The sequence below is a fragment of the Tripterygium wilfordii genome, chromosome 6, assembly GCF_013401445.1.
Source record: "Tripterygium wilfordii isolate XIE 37 chromosome 6, ASM1340144v1, whole genome shotgun sequence".
NCBI classification, from domain to species: Eukaryota; Viridiplantae; Streptophyta; class Magnoliopsida; order Celastrales; family Celastraceae; genus Tripterygium; species Tripterygium wilfordii.
The window spans coordinates 10,753,166-10,770,368 of record NC_052237.1 but is presented as its reverse complement, the minus strand read 5'-3'; the positions used below and the strand labels follow the sequence as shown (position 1 = coordinate 10,770,368).

General features: G+C 37.9%; 3 protein-coding genes across 4 annotated transcripts; 1 reads left to right on the top strand and 2 right to left on the bottom strand.

The window, feature by feature from the left end:
• Positions 1-2,119: 2,119 nt before the first annotated feature.
• On the bottom strand, positions 2,120-2,786 carry LOC119999672 (60S ribosomal protein L27-3). Its single transcript, XM_038847376.1, has one exon. The coding sequence runs from the start codon at positions 2,694-2,696 to the stop codon at positions 2,289-2,291; it is 408 nt and encodes a 135-aa protein (XP_038703304.1). The 5' UTR covers positions 2,697-2,786; the 3' UTR covers positions 2,120-2,288.
• Positions 2,787-3,862: 1,076 nt separating this feature from the next.
• LOC120000845 (rubisco accumulation factor 1.1, chloroplastic-like) lies at positions 3,863-5,727 on the top strand. The gene has a single exon (XM_038849005.1). It carries the CDS (start codon positions 3,923-3,925, stop codon positions 5,195-5,197), a length of 1,275 nt encoding a protein of 424 aa, XP_038704933.1. The 5' UTR covers positions 3,863-3,922; the 3' UTR covers positions 5,198-5,727.
• Positions 5,728-6,271: 544 nt separating this feature from the next.
• Positions 6,272-16,594, bottom strand: LOC119999867 (putative lysine-specific demethylase JMJ16). Of its 2 annotated transcripts, none has more exons than XM_038847646.1 (14): positions 16,327-16,593; positions 16,054-16,138; positions 15,128-15,162; positions 14,643-14,968; positions 14,441-14,512; positions 14,003-14,080; positions 13,354-13,881; positions 12,988-13,212; positions 11,990-12,151; positions 10,876-11,244; positions 8,881-10,279; positions 8,658-8,761; positions 7,253-7,450; positions 6,272-7,018 (listed from the first exon to the last, which is right to left on the bottom strand). In XM_038847646.1, exons 4-14 carry the CDS (start codon positions 14,961-14,963, stop codon positions 6,680-6,682), a joined length of 3,795 nt encoding a protein of 1,264 aa, XP_038703574.1. In that variant the 5' UTR covers positions 14,964-14,968; positions 15,128-15,162; positions 16,054-16,138; positions 16,327-16,593; the 3' UTR covers positions 6,272-6,679. The 2 variants fall into 2 exon arrangements, with proteins under 2 accessions (XP_038703574.1, XP_038703573.1); XM_038847645.1 differs by having other exon boundaries at positions 6,680-7,018; positions 16,044-16,138; positions 16,327-16,594.
• Between the last annotated feature and the right edge of the window lie 609 nt (positions 16,595-17,203).

The following is a 17,203-nucleotide window of genomic DNA, read 5'->3' as shown; positions in this document are numbered from 1 at the left end:
AACAAAACACCAAGTAAAAAACTTCAAGGCTAAAGAATCTCTAATAAACAGTGGTAAGTAACCATTCTATTTCAACCAACAATATGCTAATTTCAGGCGACAATTCAAACAACATGTTAAATCTGCAACAATCCAACATAAAAACAAGTTTCATGTGGAAAATATGCTACTAATGGAATAGCCTTGTAAAAAGAGGGCATCCACACTGATCAGCCAGATTCACAATGGCCGCAAAACTTGTTTTCTCGGATTGAATCTTCATATTTCAACCATTTAAATCAACATTCCAAACTTTTAAAAGTGCTTGGCACAAAGTCTGTCTATGTGAGCGAACCTCAGGAAGCACTAATGCAGTAACGCCTCATTCACAAACAAATGCACAAACAGATCCCCATCAACCAATACAAGCATTATCATCAAAGCACCATCAATGGCATCATCAACGACAGACAGGAAAATCTATAACAGAATGATCAAAGAGCATACGCAACTACATATCAGATATCAATATATCATGCAGGTCACTGCAACCATTTTGTTGGAATGAACGCAAGATCACTGAAACCACTCAAAATTTCTAAATTACGTGAGCAAATTCTGTGAACATTTAATTATTTAGACGATCATGTATACGGAAAGGTGATCACAAAGGGCTGAGAAATTATTTTCTGTTATGTTGATTATTATTACTTTCTTCCACTTTTCTATAATCCCAGAAACGAGGAACAAAATCATTGCCCAAAATTAGATTCAAGATGAGCAATGAAGAGTTCCAAAAGTTTTTTATGAATGCGGAAGATTTTATAATGAAACACAAAGATGGTGCCAAAAGTAACAACTTAGGGGAATTAAGATAAGTTTAGAGGTGGGTAGTGGGTACTACCATGGAAGAGGTAGGTTATCCCTGAAAGAGGGCATGGCACATGAATAGTAGCAAAAGATAAGATGCACCTTGATACAACACCAAAACTTATATTATAACATGCATCCAGGAAAAAAAAAAGTACATAAGATAACCATAAGAGAAATTAACATGCAAACACATTATTAAATAAAAACTTAGTTTCCAGTAAAAAACGATTCTTTGAGAAAAAATGGAACTAAAGTTAAGTTGGCTAGGCCACGACTCCTTAATGCACAAAAACACAGGCAATGTAGGTATCGTTTTGAAAGGAAAAGAAAAACACACAAATATGTGAAGGTATTGATAACAAAATGTTGTTTCACACTTTCACTAAGTTTTTTATTTCCATTTCTCAACTCATAATATACAAGACGCTAACATTCCAACCAAAATAAAAAATGGCACAAATCAAACCAATAGCTTGAGACAATAACAGCTAGCCTTTTAGACTGTGGGCACATGCTATTCAAAAACCAATAAATTGAATTGCATTTACAACTTGTATCCAGAAAACGATTCTATGGCTTGCAGACAAGAACTCTGGAAAGGTTTAGAATCATATATAAGATAAGGCAAAAGAAATTATACCATTAAAGAAAAATCGACCTAAAAATAAATCAAGATCTAAATCTAGAACAGCCATGAATGAGGAATTCTAAAATTTACTCAGCCTAGTCTAATGATTACAATAATATGCATCACATGTGACCTAATTAAACAATCTCAGATCTAAAAATTTCACACTAATTATAGAGGTAAGAGCCACGGGCTGAAAAGAGGCATGTGGGAAGCCACAACCCAACAGTTGCAAGAAAATGTCCACTTGCAAAACATTAGAAATATTAAGGCTGGGATTGACTACGTGAATCCATATTAACTATTCATTGAGATCCTAAACCAAGCTTAAAATTCCAGTAAAATATTATGAACCATAACAGATAGGAAACTGTTTGTAAATCAAAAGTCAAACTACAATGCATCTATTCCAAGAAGCAGACCATTTGTTCAAGCTTCCCATAATTTGAAATGCCAATGGAATAATGAACAACATTCATAAGGGAGACCACCATAGATTAGCAGTACAATATCAGAAAGCCAGCTGCAGCAGAATCCCATAAGAACAAAATTCCATGAGAGCAAATAAAACACACAAAGAGATAGACAGATGAAAAAACTGATAAAACATGATCATTCTTAAGAAAAAAAACATGCCCAGATATAGATCCAAAATAGTTTTAACAACCATGACCTCCAATCTCAAATCAACTATTACATATAATCAAAGAAATAAATGTCTCATCAAAACGGTAACAAAAACTGTTCTTTTGAACTCATCGTTTCAAAAGACGTCAGATCCAACAAAAACTACCAGTAACAAAACCTTTCAAAACCTAAGCTTGGTAAAAAACCACCTGTTCTTGCCGGTCTTGAATCGTTCTTCGAACTTGGCCTTGGTCTCCTTGCAAGCTGAGACCTTCTTGTCCTTGCTCTGCAAAGAATCGATGGTCACAATGTCCTTCAAATCCAAATCCAGGGTGTAACGGGTAGGCATCAAGTGCTGGTAGTTGACGAGCTTGACGAAGCACTTGACTCGTGACTTCTTCGCCGTCTTCTTGGCTGAATCCTTCCTGATGACCTTCGCCGGGTATTTCTTTATCCCTGCAACCAAACAGTGGCCGTATGCACGGTCGCGAGTGCCATCGTCAAAATTCTTGACAATAACAGCCTTCCGGCCGGCATACCGGCCCTGAAGGATAATCACTGCCTTATTTGGTTTGAGAAATTTAACCATCTTTCCCTCTCTAACTCCTCCTCAGTCCCCTCCCCCTATCTGACGCGCAGACTCTAATCCTGGACGACCACAGTTGATCCTAACAAAATGGCTGTGAAACCCTAGCTCTGACTGCCCATATGCTTTCGTATGGGCTTTTGTTGGGCTTTATAGTTTATAAGTGGAGTTGGGCTTTATGGAGAATGGGCTAGAGCCCGATAATTAATGGGCTGTATTTTATGACTTATAGGGCTTGCTTGGAATGATGTTATAGAGAGTTAAATGAGCAGGGTTAAGTAAAGAATGGTAACTTTATCCTACTTGGATTGTAGGAGGAAGAATAAAGTGGGATGAAGGGAGGGAAGTTCCCGTCACTTAACTTTTCAACTCAACATTTTATTACCCCTCGATTTGGAGGGTTTGTGAAGTGAGAGAAAAATTTGTTTGGTATTTTCGAAATCATCCCATTAACTCACATCTCTTACCTCTTAATTAACTCACATTCACTCTACCCTATATCAAAGTAAGGGTGAGTAGAGATAGTCTCCCTCCCCTAACTCCCCCTCACATAACCCTCCCTCAATTAATTCTACGATACTCTCATTTTTCAATCCAAACAAGCCTGTAATGATTATGTGTCTAGGAGGAAATATTTTTTCTAGCAGTATCAATGTATCATGGAATCTAAAATAAAATATAAGCCAAATAGTTTCGAATATAAGGAGAAAAAAAATTACGTGTTTGATTTAAGAGAGAAAAATATAATCAAAGAGAGACAGAGAGAGGAAATACTTTCACCGGCATTGTTAGGTATCTTTCTAGGGTTTACATTTTCTCTCTCAGAATATAAAATGACGAATTTGTGTTTTCGTCAATTGATATGCTATGTCTTATATTAAGCTCCTGCTGCTTATAAAATAAAAATGAGTTGAAGATATATTTATATTATACTGCCTGCATCATATAAGTTCATTTTTGTATAAAGTTATACGATCATAGGGTTTTTTTTTTTTTTTTAAAATCGTCCAAAAAACTAATAATATCATTAAGTAAAATTGTACACCATATGGGCTGGGCTGGGCTAATTTGAGAAATCCCGACTGGCCCATTGTTCGATTTAGAGTTGGGCTGGGCTGGGCTGGCCTGGCCGGACCCCATGATTCTCTCTCCGCTGTGCGAGTTTCAGTGTGCGGAACAGATAAGTCTTCCTTCTGTTTGTTCCACCTCCACCCATTGAAGAAGCCACCATGATCTCTCTCCCTGTCAACCACACCAGTGGCTTCTTTCCCCTGATCAAACCCTCAAGACACCTCCTTCATCCCATCTCTGCCACTCTCATCCCCTCCTCACCTTCTTCAAACAAGCAGCAGCAGGTATACCAGCCTTTCAGGCCTCCTCCGTCTCCCGTCCCCTCCAAATTCCGTTCCCTCGACACCTCCGAACGCCTCGACGTCCTGGCCAACCGCCTGGGCCTCTGGCACGAGTGGGCCCCACTCATTCCCTCCCTAGTCCGGGAAGGGTTTACCCCTCCTTCCATTGAAGAAGCTACTGGCATTTCTGGTGTTGAGCAGAACCGCCTCGTGGTCGCCGCCCAAGTCCGAGACTCCCTCTTCCAATCAAAGACCGACCCAGATATTGTCTCGGCTTTCGACACCGGTGGTGCCGAGCTGCTCTACGAAATTAGGCTCCTCAGCATCACGCAGAGGGCGGAGGCGGCTCGGTTTGTTGTGGAGAATCGGCTTGATGCCGAGGGCGCTAGAGATCTTGCTCGTGCCATGAAGGATTTTCCTCGCAGGAGGGGAGATAAATCGTGGGAATATTTCAATTACGCCCTTCCAGGTGACTGCTTATCGTTTATGTACTATAGACAGAGTAGAGAGCATAAAGACCCATCAGAACAGAGAACAGTTACATTACAGGAGGCTCTACAGGTTGCTCAATCTGAGAAAGCGAAGAGTGTATTAGTTCAGGAATTGGAAGGAAAGGGTGAAGGGAGAGGAAAGGAAACTGAGGATGTTGTTAAGGTTCCAATTGTGAGGATGAAACTTGGTGAGGTTGCAGAAGCGAGTGTGGTGGTGGTTTTGCCTGTCTGTAGAGCAGAGGAGAGGGAGAAAGGGTTTTTGGAAGCGCCTCTGGAGTGTAGGACTGAGGGGGAGTTTGGCGTGGTTGTGGCAGAAAAAGGATGGGAGAGATGGGTGGTTTTCCCAGGTTGGGAGCCGGTAGTCAGCTTGGGAAGACGAGGAGTGGTGGTGGCATTTGGGGATGCCAGGGTGTTGCCTTGGAAGGCAAATAGGTGGTATAAGGAGGAGGCTATTTTGGTGGTGGCTGATAGGGGTAGGAAGGAGGTGGAGCACGATGATGGCTTTTATTTGGTGACTGCTGACGGTGGCGGCTTGAAGGTGGAGAGAGGATCAGCTTTGAAGGGAAGGGGTGTCCATGAAAGTTTAGCAGCTGTTGTGTTGGTAGTTAGGCCACCAAGGGAAGAGACTGATGATCAATTGGCCGATGAAGATTGGGAGTGAAAGCATAGAGGACTAATCTAGTCATGGGTTGTTCAATTTCAGTAGAAATGGAGCTAAATACAGGTCATTTGCAGTTCTAATAATGGAATAAACATGCAAGAACTGAGCTTTCATTTGTTTACGGAGTAAACCGGTGTGATCTTATTGTAGAACTCTGGTTTATTTATATGGAGGAAACTGACATTTTGTTCTATTTGCAGCTTGTTATAAGCAGAGAGCTATTTTGAAGATAGATTACATTGTTTTCCTATATTATGCACATATTAGATATGAGATGCATTGCTGCCTAGAGGCACTTACTTGAACCATTGCTTCCACTTAATGATTGCTAGTGAGGACTACTGGACTAGTCTAGTCATGGGTGGTGTAATTTCATTAGAAATGGAGATAAATACAGGTGGTCATTTACAGTTCTAATAATGGGATAAGCATGCAAGAACTGAGCTTTCATTTGGATACGGAGTAAACCGGTGTGATCTTGTTGTAGAACTCTGGTTTATTTATATGGAGGAAACTGACATTTTGTTCTATACGGAGCAAGGATCTATCTCGCAAATTTCAATGATAAAAATACTCATGGGACTCAAACTCATAACCTCCTATTTGTGTTAAGAGTTATCGTGGTCAAATTCACCATCTCAGTCAATGACCCATTATTCTCTAAGCCTATGACCCATTATTCTCTAAGCCTGGCGTCAAGAAAGCATCTCTACTCGAACATTGTAAGGCAAGCTCAAATGGCAATTGGGCATCCTATTAGTGCTAAGAGTTATCGTGATTAAATTCACCATCTCACTTAATGACCCGTTATTCTCTAAACCTTGCGTCAGGAAAGCATCTCTACTTGAACATTGTAAGGCAAGCTCAAATGGCAATTGGGCATCCTATTAATGTTAAGAGTTATCGTGATCAAATTCACCATTTCAATCAATGACCCGTTATTCTCTAAACCTGGTGTCAGGAAAGCGTCTCTACTTGAACATTAAAGGCAAGCTCAAATGGCAATTGGCCATCCTATTAGTGCATTGCCTGATACCATAATCCCCAACGAGGAACTAAAAGGCTGTATACTTTATAAGATAATTGCTTCCCAAACATCCATTAAATCATGTCACCGCATGTATAATTGAATTCTAAGCTCAGAGAATTTCAATAAAAAGAAGCCACAATGCCAAAAAAAACAAATGATAATGATAATGATGGCATCATTACCACCACCTAAAAGAAACATGGTTGCCATAATCTCAAAAATCGAAAGCATCCTCCCAATGAATATTTCAGCTTCAATACACCAAATTGCCACCAAAATATTCTATGGGGAAAACAGTCTTACCTCTCCTTTCCTCCCTTCTATAGGTAAAAAAATGGCTTTGATTGAATGTAAGTTGTATGTGCAGTGTGATAACAGGCCCTCGAAAATTTACAGTCGGAAAACTGTAAATAGCAAATTCCGTGTAGATTCTCATGCGACCAGACGATGAATCATCTATGACGGCTATGAATTTCTTCATTTAGAAGTTGAGCTACCCTGTCTTGATCAGATGATGTCCGACTGTCAACTAAAACACGACTAAGCGAGTATAGTTCTTCTGGGTTTGCCTTCTTGAATAGGCCTTTGAGAACTGTATCAACTCCATCTGGCAACATATGTCTCCAAGAACCCTCTCGATGATCATCGTTCTTTTCTGCACATTTCCTATGTAAATTTCCTCCATTGTCCATGGACTGAGAATTCTGTGGAATCTGCATCGGAGGACGAGAATAGGGCCTTGAGTCCCAATACTCCATACAAATTCGATGTCGATCAAGTGCCTCTATGCCCTGTATAAAGAAACCATGCATGATACTAAAGTGAACCCAAATTCAAATCAACGAAGGAAAAAAAATTCAAATGAAGAAAAACACAAAACCAACTAATATGAGTAGCACGCACACATAGAGACAGAAATAATCACACTTCCACACGTATCTAACAAATTTGCATTCTGAAATTTTTTTTTTGTTTTTCAAAAAATAAATAAAAATTCATATTGTCAGTTCTGCTGAAAATTGTACCTGCACAATTGCAGGTGATGAAAACCCAAACATCTCAAAGCCATCAAGACTTCCTGGAGGCTGCAAAGGAGGAAGTTCCATTCTTCCCAATTTATGTTTCTTTGTGATCTCTTGATTCACTCTCTCTCTCACCATTTCCCAGCATCTGCCAGCTGAAACATGAATGAATACCTCGCTGGGACAGTCTTCTAAGTAGACCTGGAAACGTCAAGTCTTTCAATTATGAAATACAAACATCCCCATCCTTTTGATAATTAAGTCTTTCAATTATCACATGCATCTATAGTAAAAATCAAGGACAATCTTTAAGAATTTCAAATCCCAAAAAAAAAAACAATGACAGTTACCACTCCTGTCAATGCACCACTGTTTTGGCAAGCAGAGGCTTCTATGATGCCTTGTTATAATGCTATCACTTAAAGCCTCTGCAATTTGCATAACAATTAGGAAGATTTTCTTTGATGCAGTAGAGGCAGCACACAGTCTACTAAGAAAAAAAAAGAGGTGAACAGTCATCATAATTTAGCGTTCTACAACCACGATTCAAACAGCCTCAGGAATCGAAGAGAAGCAATCATAGCATGCCCTAAAATTAATCACCGTCAAATCATTCTCATTAATATATGGATATCCGGCATTTTCACAATGAATACTTCGTTCTTTTACTTTTCTTTTTTGTTTTGTTGAATGCATAGGAAATTATTTAGGGGCGCCAAGAGAGTGCAACCCAAAGAAGAAGAGTACATAGAGAGAACAACTGAGAAATCAAAAAATAAACAAATTAGGTTACATGAAGACTACGAATTTCAAAGAGATCGCTGCTCTGTCTTGACTACCAGAATTTGTCCATGGAGTAATAGTTCACCAGGAAAACTTACTTAGAAGCAGTTTACATAATGCTAAAAGATACCAAAAAAAAGCTGTATACTATGTTAAAATTTCCATTACTGCTTTTCGATGGACTTCAGCTCCGACTCCAAGAACTTCTAGACCATTTAACAATACATTATAACATATTTCAAAGTGTTAGGGTGCACAACCACTATTATTTATAAGTAAATTCTAGTAAAAAAAACTATCGCAGCTAGAAATTCTCCTTTGTGTTGTGGAAAATAAATTCCAAAGAGAATAATGGTAAAGCGTTTTCTACACCTATTGGGATTTTATAACGCTAGATCTTTCTCAATTAATTAGGCTTCCGTCTTATTAAGAAACCATGTAAAGGAACAACAAACCTTTCGAGAAAAAAAAAGTAATACAGGATAAGATAAAATGATATGATACAACAAATCAGTCAAACTACATAATATAATTTAGTCTATAGTAAAAACCAATAAGAAAAATGTGCTATTGCTAACATATCATGTTTTAAGCATCTGAAGACCAACTTAAGAGTTCCAATTACCATAAACAGAGGTCTATCCCTTGCAGCATCCAGAATTTCTGAGACATAGTAAGACATATTTGCTGGATCCAAGACACTCATGTACTTAACCCTGCTTCTAAATCCTGCACCCGTAAAACAATTCAAGTACCAGATAAATTAGTTCAATTTAGCTACACAAGTCATAACTTTAGAAATCTGCCATGAAATTTATTCTTCATCTAAGAACTCACAAAAAGCATACCCTTTGGGAATATGGCCTGGCTATTACACCATAGCTTTCCAGAAAGCACAACTCCGAATTCCAGAGGCTCAACATTGCAGTTAATCCTTCGCACAACCTTGGCAATGCGAGGACCTTTCTGCCGGAAATACCTGTCAAAATGATTTTGTGAGCAACTTGGGATTCCTGTAATGGCCCTTGTATTCTCCACCAAATTTGAGCAAGTATTTGGCCCCATCTTTTCATGCTTATCCTCATTGCTAGATTTCCCCTCATCACATGGCAACACATTCTTTAGTTTACTCTCAGCATTTGCAATACTACGATCCTGAAAATTTCTTGGAAATTCTGCACTTGTTGAATCCGCATGACAAGAATTATTTGGTGGACTAGATTCCGAAATTGTTCTATCCTCCACTAGTGCAGAACCAGATAAACAAATATTCCTTTGTGCCTCGGATAACGAACTGGCGTCCCTTTGACTCATTTCCACTGCATCAGAGATGGGGCTAGTTATAACAGGATCTTTATCATAGTTACAAAGGCTCAATTTCCCATCAGAAGTTTCAACTCTCTCCAAAGATTCTGAATGGCAAGCCAAAGAATTAACCTTCGAATTTTCTGAAACTGGCTTCATTATTTCATCTCCTTCATCGTCACTAAGAAGAATAATATTATTATGCCCAAAAGCTAAAGGCTTCTCTCTACATTCTTCTGGAACAGGAGCAACAGATGATAACACATCTCGAGAGAATTGGCGAATTGAGGATTCTAAATTTGAATCCATAAGAGCAGAACCTTCTTCCTTGACCTTTGAATGAAGATTTGCCAACTGATTTTCAAGGAAAGAACCATACAATGTTGACAGTGCCTCTGAGGGCGATGCAGCTTCAGGAAGTTCCATTTTGTGCTGCAAAATGCTCTTACCAGACACCGTTGAAAAATTTCGTAAAATATCTCTGGAGATTTCACCTGCTTGAAAATTTTTAAAACCATTGATTGTTTCCTTAGATCTCACATCTTCCAACATTGCTACCTCTGCAGGATGGGATATATTACCAACTTGTGCAGTGTCATTCGAGATATAAGAACTAAGGGCTAGTCCAAGATCTAGTCTAGCCCACCGGTACACAGCACTTAATTTTCCTTCCAATGCCTCAACAAGAATATTCAATTCACAGATGTCATAGCGAAAGAGGAACATTTTAGTGCCCGAAGCACATGAACAGAATTGGTTTGCATGATTGAGGCATACGTATCTATCTGGAGAACAATGACAACCCACTGCAGAAAGGTGCAAATCAAATTGACACACACTACACTCTCTCTCACTAGTAGCATCAAAGTCACTCTCCATCTTCACTGCCTTCATAGAATTGCAAAGAAATCCCCTCCGTGTATGCTCCAATCCAACACGTGACTAGGTAAGAGATAATACGAAGTCAGAAGGAAAAGCTTTACAAAAAAAATTTGTGCATATTAAGTCCACAAATGTACCTTTTCTGCTAACCTAGTTGCAGAATTTTACATTCTTAACTTTCAAATGGAAAGTGACTACTACCAGTTTGACAATTCAACTAATCAGCACACACTGTAAAATCTAACAGGTAGACTGAACAACATATTTAGACCCAGGATGAGTAATCAAGCACCTCTTAATTTACAAATCTACAACTTAAGCATATAATATGATCCCGTAACCCCGTTATATCCCGGGGGATATCTATGTCGCTATTACTCACTGGTATAGACACCATCTTTTGCCTTGCTTTTACCAAAGCTCTTCTGTTTCAGGTTTTTAAAGAGAAGAATTTAATTTTGAGGTGATATTGCCTGCGCACATGTGAGTCATTAGTCGCATTGCACCACTAGGCACTAGCGCAACACCAATGCCCTCCAAGCTATGGGAGGGGAAGGAAGATGTGGACAGGTTTCTAATCTCCAAATTTTCAAATCATAAAATTGCAAATATGCCAGTCAGCCCAATCAATTCAAGAACAAGGTATAAAGGCTTACCTTGAGCACTTTAGCTAAGATCCCATCCTTCCCACAAACATCTTTCCACCTTAAGTTATCAAGGGTATTATTCTTCAGTAAATTAAGCTCCCATAGAGCTCTAACAGCATCCCTTGCGGCCCCAAGCAACAGTTTATCATGGGAGATGGAAGTCCTTCGCCCCTGCTCACGGTATAGCTCTATAGCAATCTGTCCATGTGGCAACCAGTCAACAGGAGCAACATTAACTGCCTCTGCACAATTGAAGCCACAATTGAACCCTGAATGATACGCTCTAGGAAATGTCAGAACAAACTCTCCAGAATTCTGAATACAACGATAGACAGGTACACTTTCAGATTTCAGAATAGAGGGAGAGAGCTGTGTCACCTGCATGATAGTAGACATATTAACATCTAGAACTTCATTACAGGAACATGCAAGATGAATAAACCACTGTTCTTATGCTCTTCACTGTTAGAATTAAAAATAAGCTTTCAGAGAGAACGAGCAAGAGAACCAAGCTCTGGTCTTCTTCTTTCATGAACCCAAACTTTCTAGAATTTTAAGATTAAAATGTACACTATAATAAATACTAAAGCAAAATCGAGGCCTAATTTCTGGTGGAACATAGAACTCAAATAATTTAAAATGTATATGAAGGGAGTAAAAATAGAAAGAGAGGAAGATAAAAAAATTCCAGTTTCGAAGCAGGTGAATTTTTCGGTTAAGAGACAAAAAATAAAGTAACATATTGCAAAGTTTCCTTCTACCCTTTTTTGTTGTACAGATCTAAAGGGTCCAAGTGAGATCAAATTTATAACCTCAACTTCAATGAGCAAAGGTGATAACGTGAGGCTACAGAGCTATTGGCCATTTTGCATAAGTATGAGACTAATGACCTACAACCAGGAATTCATGCAACTGCTGACATGCATAATTAAGAGTTCACATACTGCTAGTATAAACATAGGACATGAATCATGTTATGAATGTAAAACAAAAAACAAGAACGAAACCAGCTAGAGTGCTAGACTCTCTGCTGTCAATAATATAGGCGTGAATAACAGCTTGGTGTTTGGTCCTTATACTACATAAGAATAACATTTAGCACATTCTTAAAACCTAAACTTACTAGCTTATGGAGCAAGTCAGGTTGTTCCTCGAAAAGGTCAGGCAAGTGCCTTCTCATAGCCTCCTCCAACTTTAGAGCATCACTACCTGGGACACCATACCAAATTTTCGGAGCACCCCAATGCAGGTAGTTCAGTGAATACAGGTGGTGATCTTCAACATGCTGTTCTCAGACATATAAGGCAAAAGGGTAAACACATGGATGAGAAATCTTTACCATCCAAATTAGATAACTGGAATCACATCTTCAAGCAAACTGTCACCACTTTTTAAAAGAATATATATATGTCAAATTCATAATAGTATAGGTTTACAAATAAAATTTCAAGCAGGAAATCAAAAAATTCTTTAGCTAATGGAAATAATTTGAACTCAGAATGTCTTGACTCTTGAAGCTGACTGATTTAACATTATAAGTACAAACCAAACAATTTTCTACAACGAGTGAGGTCAATTAATAGGGGTTGATGATTTCTTCCAAAGAACTTTTTTTCTAATACTCTCAGAACTGTTGATGTTTCTAACATCATATGGATTAATTTATTACTAAAGGAATATTCATGATAGACAGATGACAATAGGCTTTCTACGCCCAAATTTTGGTTATCAAGACAATGGAACAACTTTCATGAAATCTTTAATCTTGACGTAACTTAAGTCATGTTGCTTTAGTCTTGGCTTCTTGATCTCTTGTCTGTACTTGATTTTCTTACTACTCTGTTCCTGGTAGACGTAACTTAAGCCATTGTGCCCATCAATAAAATCTTCCTTTTGCGATAAAAAATGCTCATGATATGCAAACCTATATCATATATAAAAAGCATGCCAGAGATGAGCATTCAATAAATATGCACATGTCAACAAGATAAATCATGATCTGGTTCCATGCATTGTCAAGAGAAAATAACACAGCAGACACTCTATTTTCTCGATTACTTATTCATGCATTTTGATGTCAATCTATAACTTAATATTACGCTAAAGAATATTCCGTCTTACCCAACAGAAGGAGGAAAGGCACATCCCTATATACAACCATGGAACCAAAACACCTGATATATCACTGGCTTCATAGGATAGAACAGATCCAGGAAGCCTAGGAAACTTGTTCAAGTTCCAGCCTGATCGTATATATCGTTCATCTGAAGCAGAAACAACTTGACTACCCCTTTTGGGAAAACCACTGCCAAAAACCCCAGTTTCTAGGTCTGCACCATAGAGTACCTACAGCAAAAAACCAAAATAATAACCATCCCAGTTACGTTCCCAACAAATTTGCAGAGAAGATAAGACAAGAACAACACAAAAGAAGATGATTATTCAATGACAGTTTTTTTATAATCTTATAAACCTCTCAAATCATACCTCTATTTCCTCAGTCGCTTTCTCTACAATCCGCCAATATTCACCCTCAATAGTCTCCACTGATGGCTCCCAACTCTCTGGAGACGTGTTCATGTTACCTCTTGCATTTGTAGCATTTGCATCATTGCTAAAGTACCGGGCCTTGAAATCATCTGCATATTTCTGAAATGTTTCAAGAGTGAACTCTGGACCAGGTTCAAACCCAAACCTCTCGTCCTCACAAGGTCGATCATCAGTAAACCCTGAAATACTTCCAGCATCTGTCCTGCAATCTACTGCCACTCTCAGACACCTTCTCCTTTTCCTCTTCATTTGGGTGTGTTCCCTTGACCTCTTTCTCATTGAATCTCGATTCTGTAGTTTATCAACCCTCTGAACACGAGTGAAAAATGTAGAAGCCTCCCATATACGTTTTTCCCTAAGTGCACAAGGAGGTTTCCAAGAAGGGGGAGGAACAATGCGACATATACCATATGGTTCAGCTTTTGGACGTATGCTTGCTATATATTTCAAAGTATCTTCAAACTCCTACAAAACGAATGTCTGAATTTCAGATATTTATCAAAGAAAAGAAATACTAGAAAACAAGTATTTGTTAACTGAAACTTAAATTCTCCAGCTACAAAAAGACAACAGCCAATAAGAGAACCTCTTCACTTGGAGTAAATACTGGAGCATCCTCAAGCTCAGGCATGCAAGCGTCTTCGGGCCGCCATCTCGCAGTGACCTGTAGCAAGCTTCCAAATATCAACCACGCCATATTGGAATAAATTATTGAACAGTTTACATGCAAAATACACAATAAAATTGCAACAAATACAATATTAAAAAAAAACACTTTATAAGATTGTACAGGGTACAGCTAGTTTGTAACCATTTAATCATTTATTCATAACTAGAATCATGTCTGTCATCTTGAAAATATCTAGAACTTTAATTTCAGCAATGTTGTCCACCGTGAGTGCTGCTGGTGATGGTTCTAATTATTCTTTTTGGGAACAAAGAACAAGGGATTTAAGGAACCATGCTAATTGAATAGTATCGCATGAAAGTGCAGCAAGCAAATGCAAACAAACTGAAAATAAACCTTCTGGCAATTGCTACATTCTGGACATCCACGAATAACACCCTTAGGCAAGCGTGACCTTAAAGTGAAGTTCTGCAAATAGAAATGCTACTTTAGACACATAAAACTTAGGGAAACAAGGATTTACATTGTTACTTAAAAAATCAGTAGAGTAGTTTCGCAAAACATAAGAACTTGTGAAGTGACAGTATTTTATACTAACTTTATTTAGCTTCCCAGAATCAGACTCATCCTCCGAACTGTTATGAAATCTTGCATAGTTTATCCAAGGTTTATGTCGAAGAGACCTTGTAGTATTTCCCCCATCGGAAATGTTAAACTCAGCATCCATCTGACCTGAACTTGATTGTGATTCACAAGCACTCAAAGACTCTGAGCAATGAACTACATCTTCACTAATCTGTTTTCCACTCTCCTGCACCCTTTTTAAAGTGAAAGACCCAACTGACTCAAACCCCGGGGGAACAGGTGGAAAGTCATCTTTCTCTCCTTTAACACAAACTCTCATAAGTTCAGTACCCATCGTCACTGCAACATGAGCAATTTTCAAAATGAAAGGAGAGCAGCAGAGCTAGAAGTCCAACATTGGAAAGGCTATCTTAGGGATCATAACTTGAATTCCTAATGGAGAATGAAGTTTGAAGAAACAAACAAATTCAGGTGTAGCTGATTCAAGAACGAATTTACCTTAAGACTTGCTGGCAGAAAATAGCACACTTCCTCTGCAAAGAAGTCAAAGAAGACGTAACCACAAATCATATGTCAGAATATGAGCTACCTTACTAGCTTCAATAATTAAGATAGGGTATGAGGCATATAGCTATATTTGCTATAAGGATATCTAACTGATTCAAACAATTAGGGTGTCTTATGAAGCATCACCATAGTCCACTAAAGCATAAATGAAAAACCAGTTCCCTAAAAGAAATGCCTACACAACTGCCAGCAAAAGATTTATCCTAACATTTTTCTGACTGACAATTAAGCTGATCATCTAAACTAAGATTCACAAACATTAGGACAATTCGTCCAACTACTCTTAACTTCCCTTTCATGTTATGCAATGATTTTAGAAAGATGCTCCCGACTTCTTTTTTTGCCCAAAAGAAAAAAAATAAAAAGAAGCAAACAAAATGAGTCATCACATGAAATCATTGAAGCAGAAATTTCAGTATACAAAGAACTAACCCTCACAATTACGCTAATCTAACAGTGCTGCCCCGAAAATCAAGCAGATCATATAGATTTAGATTCACGAAGGTTATTAAAAAAAAAAACACACGTCACAAGAAATCATTGAAGCAGAAATTTCCCGGAACATAGAACCAATTCTCACAACTACAGTTGTCTTCAAAAAACTGCAACCTATCTAAACAAATGTTGATTCATCAAATCAATGATGTGATTTACCATCTTAAAGTCAATCAAAAGGAAGAAAAAAAATCTAGACACAAGACTCAACTGTATAAAACCATTTATAATTTGGTGCTTAATATTGGCTAAAGGATTGAGTAGATTTTGAGATTTGTAAAGAAATCTAAAGCAATTTCTATGCAAAGAAAGAGACATGAATAACGTGAAAGAAACAACAGAAAATTCGTACTAGGGCTTACATGTACTTGATCCAGGATTCACTGATTTTACTTCATCAAGACCAAAATCATAAACCACACTGCTGTAGAAGTAGCGACCAAAAATCTGTAATGAAGGGAAAAAAAAAATCCATATTTAGAAACTAATACATCTGTGTATCTGTGTATGTGTTTGTCAAAAAGATAGCGATGAATCTGCTTTGACGGATCTAACCCTAATCCAAATCCAGACAGAACAGAAACACAGAGACCATGCAACAAAAAAATTAGGGCAAAACCTAAAAGAAGACCAACCTTTTAACCATCAACAAGATCAATCCGAATTGAACATGATAACAGTGAATCCAGAACAAATTATTGGGTATTTGCAAGAAAAAAATTAACACAAAAATAATATAAACTTGGTTGTTTATATATATATATATATATTATATATTAATTTTTTCTTTTGGGAACAATCAAAGTTGACAAAGGCAGCATGGATTAGCCAATGTTCTTTTTCTTTGGAAGGGAGAGGATGAACGAGGCGCGAGAAATTGGAGATAAAATCAAGTTATAGGAAGTGGGATTTGCGTCATAGGAGATTTTGGATTCAATGATATTATTATTAGATAGATACTAGAGGAGGAGATGGCGGTTTCAAAGATGGGATGCAATTGCCCAATAGAAAATTATTAGGAAATGGGAAATTCACCCACTGTAAAAGGAACTTTTTTTCTTCTCCAAACAAGGGTTTTGGAAGCGGATGGGACTCGAACCCACGAGTTTAATGGGTGATTCGGTCCCTTACATGCAAAGTGATTGTTGTTCGATTAACGACTCACTTGCAAATAACCCTTTTTTTCATATATCAATAAACTAAGAAATTTATTTTGATCAATTTGGGTTAGTGGTGCATCCAGGATTCGCACTCACTGGAGGTGTAATTAAGGATCGGGGATAAGGAGGAGCGCCCCCCAAAATTTGTTAATTATTATTGATATGACATAATGGTATCGAATAATAAAACATACATTTTTTATTTATCACAATTACTTTTTACTAGTTTCAAACAATTACTTTTCAATAAAACATACAAGATAATCATTTAAGAAAAAAATTGACCGCGAAGAAGCGTAGTTGACAGACTTTTCAACACAAACCAAAACAAAAACTCAGACCAACAAATTAG